The 4,818-nt window shown below is 43.2% G+C and overlaps 1 protein-coding gene across 1 annotated transcript; it reads right to left on the reverse strand.

Annotated features, from left to right (window-relative positions):
• Nucleotides 1-3,047: 3,047 nt before the first annotated feature.
• Nucleotides 3,048-3,365, reverse strand: LOC130980957 (uncharacterized). The gene has a single exon (XM_057904596.1). It carries the CDS (start codon nucleotides 3,363-3,365, stop codon nucleotides 3,048-3,050), a length of 318 nt encoding a protein of 105 aa, XP_057760579.1.
• Nucleotides 3,366-4,818: the final 1,453 nt, after the last annotated feature.

Consider the following 4,818-nt stretch of genomic DNA (forward strand, 5'->3'; position numbering starts at 1 on the left):
TACAGCTTCAAGCAAATTTAACATAGAAATTTTAATTAAAATTAGTGAAATTTTTGTTCCAAAAAAATAGAGTCTTAGAAGAACCTTATTATCTTTTCAATCAAGTAGAACATGCATGCAACTAATCTATTATTATGCAATTTATCCTATTCTAAAAGAAAAACTAACTAAATATCCTAATTTATTGGTGTTTAGGGAAGAAAAATTACCTCCGGACGTCAGGTACTGACCGACCTCTCCACACTTAAGGATTTGCACCGTCCTCGGTGCCATCTGTCAGGAACAGTGGTGGGTTGGTGGTAGTGTCTCCACAGTCAGGACCGTCGTGGCTCCCTGTGCTGGTGAAAGAAGTGGAGTTCGGAGTGCCTGGATCATTATTGGGTCTGTGATTGTCTGTAAGTAGCTCCTTGAAGTGTTTGAAACGGCGGTGGTTGCGGCATTCTCGGAGCTTTGCTTTCTTTTCTTGTTGGTCTAACCACTTTAGTATTTGATGCAGCAGCTGACTAGTAGATGGTGGAGGAACTACAGCATCCTCGGTGAACTGGCTGGTAGTGGCAAGTGGTTGCCTGAGATATCACCCGCTAGGGACATACTGATCATCCCGTGGAAGAATGGCTTTGGTGTCTCCAGCTCTATAGGATACTCTGGCTGCTGAGATAAGATCAGAGACCAAAGCGGGGAAAGGTAGGTTGCCCACTATCTGCACGTGTTCCATAGCATTCTGGATATGTCTAGGTAAATTTAGAGGCTAGTCTGTGAGGATGCACCATAGTAGAACGGCCATATCTGCGGTGAAGGAGGACTCATGAGTACTCGGGAAGACGTAATGGGACATAATCTGTGTCCATACGTGAGCCTCTAAGGTAAGTGTGGAAGCCGAGAATCCCTTAGGACGGGAACGATGGTATCCGAAGATCCATTTGCTGCCAGGTTGAGCGATAACTCTGAGAACAGCGTCCCAATCAAAGGTGTACGCCTGGCGTTTGATGGTGGCTTTCTGAAATGCGTCCAATCCTTCTGGAGCAGGGGAAAGATCTAAGGCTTACTGAATGGCCTCTTCTGTAATGGTGACTTGCTTCTGGCGTAAGTAAACGGACTGCAAAGTCGGCAGGTGGAAGTTGGAGTAGAACTCAACAACCCAAGAAAGATTAACCTGTCGTGGCTGTCTCTCTAAGAATCCCTAATGTCTTTGTGCAATTTGTGGCTCAACAAATTCAGCAATACGAGGCGGAAGGATAAGAAGGTGTTCATTGTTGTAATTTCGAGCTGCCAGAATAGGAAACATCTGCTCACAGTAGCGATTTGGAAATTGTGTAGTGTCCTTTGCTGGGAAGGCTCTCTCCTTTTTATCAACCTTGATAATCTTTTTAATTCTTTTTGTTGAGGGCTTGACTGCAGTTGAAGAAGGCTCTGCCACTAATGCTCTCTTCGTTCCTTTCCTTGCTGTGGGTTTAGGGGTAGCTTTCTCTTTGCCTTTCTTGGTGGTCATTTTGAAAAAAAGGGAAGAGAAAGTAAGTTAAATCTAAAGAGATAGAGCAAGGGAGAGGGTTCAGTGAGTGATAGTCAATGCACGGTAAAGATGAATGCAGGAAACACATGGTCATGACAACATGTGAAAAGTTCATCAAAGAGAAAAAAATAAGTGCAGTAGGGGATAAGTAGATGGAAGATGTTTATTGGCATGCCGGCAAGGGCATGAGTAGCATAGATCAAACATCACTTCGTAACAAACTATCATGTTTGTATTGACAATTATATTCAATTAATAAAATAGTAAAGGGAATTTGTGAAAAGCAAGCATTGAATAGTAGAATAGAATAATGTAGAAAAGTGCATGATGCCATATGGGCTTTTTCACAAACACATAGCATGCATGGTAAATAATCCAATGAAAATAATAAATTGAACATGCAAGCAACCTTTTAAAAATATAATTGCCAAATAATTTTGTAACAATTCACAATGACCAAATAAATTTCCAACACCAATAAAAAGAAAAAGAAAGAAAAAGAAAACATATGCAATGAAGGTAGAAAGAAAGAGAAGGGAAGAAGAAAACATAAATAAAGAAGAAGAATAGAAAAGTAAGGAGGAAAAAAGAAAAGAAAAAAAAACCTTGATAATGGTGGGAAGAGAGAGAGAAAGTAGAAAGTGAGAAGGAGGGAAGAAGGAAGAAGGGGGAAGAAAGAAAGAAGGAGGGAAAAGAAAAAGTAGGATTTGGGGAAGAGAAAGATAAGGTATTTGGCAAATTAGGATAAGCTGTGCGGCGCAAGCGACGCGGATGCGTGGATGACGCGTTCGCGCGAATGCGCATTAAGTGAATCGACGCGGACGCGTCGGTCACGCGGTCGCGTGACACATGTTATGCTACTGGCTCGAGGGAAGCCGCGCGCTCGTACAACTTTCTGTTCGAATTTTATTTTTGCCAAATTTTGGGTGACGCGATCGCGTGAGTGACCATTAGAAGGATATGACGTGAACGCGTGAGCCATGCGTCCGCGTGGGAAGAATTTCTGCGTTTAGCACCGATCCAGCACCACTCTAACACAACTTTCGGTCGTGCACCCATTTTACGTCAAATTCCAGGGCACGCGGCCGCGTGAGTGACGCGGACGCGTGGGAGGCCAGTTTTTGCACTTGACGTGGACGCGTCAGTGACGCGGTCGCGTTGGATGATTTGTGCCAAAGGCACGCCTCCAGCCACGCTCTTGCGTGTCTCTCTGTTCACTTTCTTATATTCTCGGATCCACCTGCGACGCGGACGCGTTAATGGTGCGGTCGCGTCGCATAAAGATTTTTTTTATGCAAATACAGTATGCAGATGAGGTGCAAGATAAAGGCAGTAGTATGGAAAAGAGTTATAGATGAGGGAAGAGAAGGAGAAGAAGAGGAACGATCATACCGTGGTGGGTTGTCTCCCACCTAGCACTTTGCTTTAACGTCCTTAAGTTGGACGCTTCAGTAGCTCAGTTTTCAGTTGCGAGTGGACCCTCCAGGAGGAAGATATCTAACCCCTTGTTTTTCGTCCCCTTCTCACCATGGTAGAGCTACAAACGGTGTCCATTAACCTTGATGAGTTCAGAGCTTGAAGGGTGACTTAGATAGAAAACTCCGTACGGCTCAGCCCTCTCGACTCTATTTGGACCTTCCCACCTTGATCCCAGTTTGCCTGGCATGAGCCTCAGTCTAGTGTTGTAAAGAAGGACCAAAGCCCCAGGTTGAAACTCCTTTCTCTTGATGTGTTGATCATGTACAGCCTTCATTTTTTCCTTGTACAGTCTTGAGTTCTCATAAGCTTCTAGACGAAGGCTCTCTAATTCTTGCAGTTGCAACTTCCTTTCAGCACCGGCTTTCTCAAATCCCATGTTGCATTCCTTTACTGCCCAAAAACCTATGTGCTCCACCTCAACTGGAAGGTGACTAGCCTTTCCATAGACTAAGCGGAAAGGACTCATCCCAATGGGTGTCTTGTATGCTGTTCTGTATGCCTAGAGTGCATCTTGTAGTCTGGTGCTCTAGTCTCTTCTATGAGGTTTGACTATCTTCTGTAAAATGTGCTTTATCTCTTTGTTAGACACCTCGGGTTGCCCATTAGTCTGAGGATGGTAGGCTGTTGCTATTTTATGAATGATCCCATGCTTCTTTAGTAATCCTATTAGTCTCCTGTTACAAAAATGGGTGCCTTGATCGCTCACGATTGCTCGTGGTGATCCAAAGCGACAAATAATGTGGTTTCTAACAAAAAAAACAACAGTATTAGCATCATCAGTACGGGTAGGAATCACTTCCACCCATTTAGAAACATAGTCTACAGCTAACAATATATAGAGGTGGCCATTAGAATTTGGAAATGGACCCATGAAGTCAATGCCCCAAACATAAAAAATTTCACAGAAAAGCATAGTTTGTTGAGGCATTTCATCCCTCTGGGATATATTACCAAACCTTTGGCATGGGTGACAAGATTTACAAAATTCAGCAGCACCTTTAAAAAGGGTGGGCCACCAAAATCCACAGTCTAAGATTTTTCTAGCTGTTCTTTGAGGGCCAAAATGTCCTCCACTCTCAGATGAGTGACAAGCCTCTAAAATATACTGGAATTCTGATTGAGGCACACACCTTCTAATTACCTGGTCAGCGCCACATCTCCATAAATATGGGTCATCCCATATATAATATTTAGACTCGCTTTTCAGCTTGTCTCTTTGGTGCTTAGTAAAGTGTGGAGGAAAAGTGCGGCTAACTAGATAATTAGCTACAGGTGCATACCAAGGGATTACCTCAGATACTGCTTGTAGGTTATCAAATGGAAAATTATCAGCTATAGGAGTGCAGTCATCCTTAATGTGTTCAAGGTGACTCAAGTGGTCTGCCACTAGATTCTGGTTACCACTCCTATCCTTTATTTCTAAATCAAATTCTTGTAGTAGCAGTATCCAACGTATAAGCCTTGGTTTAGATTCCTTTTTAGCTAATAAATACTTTAGAGCTGCGTGGTCTGAGTACACTACTACCTTCGTACCAAGTAAATAGGCTCGGAATTTATCCAGAGCAAAAACAATAGCAAGAAGCTCTTTCTCAGTAGTAGTGTAATTAGACTGAGCGGCGTCTAAAGTTTTAGACGCATAAGCAATAATAAAAGGGTCCTTACCTTCACGCTGAGCCAGCGCTGCTCCTACTGCATGGTTGGAAGCATTGCACATGATTTTGAATGGCTAGCTCCAGTCCGGTCCTCTCACAATTGGAGCTTGAGTCAGGGCGGTTTTCAGCTTATCAAACACTTGTTTGCAATCCTCACTAAACTCGAACTCGATATCC

Source organism: Arachis stenosperma, chromosome 5, assembly GCF_014773155.1.
Source record: "Arachis stenosperma cultivar V10309 chromosome 5, arast.V10309.gnm1.PFL2, whole genome shotgun sequence".
Lineage (NCBI taxonomy): Eukaryota > Viridiplantae > Streptophyta > Magnoliopsida > Fabales > Fabaceae > Arachis > Arachis stenosperma.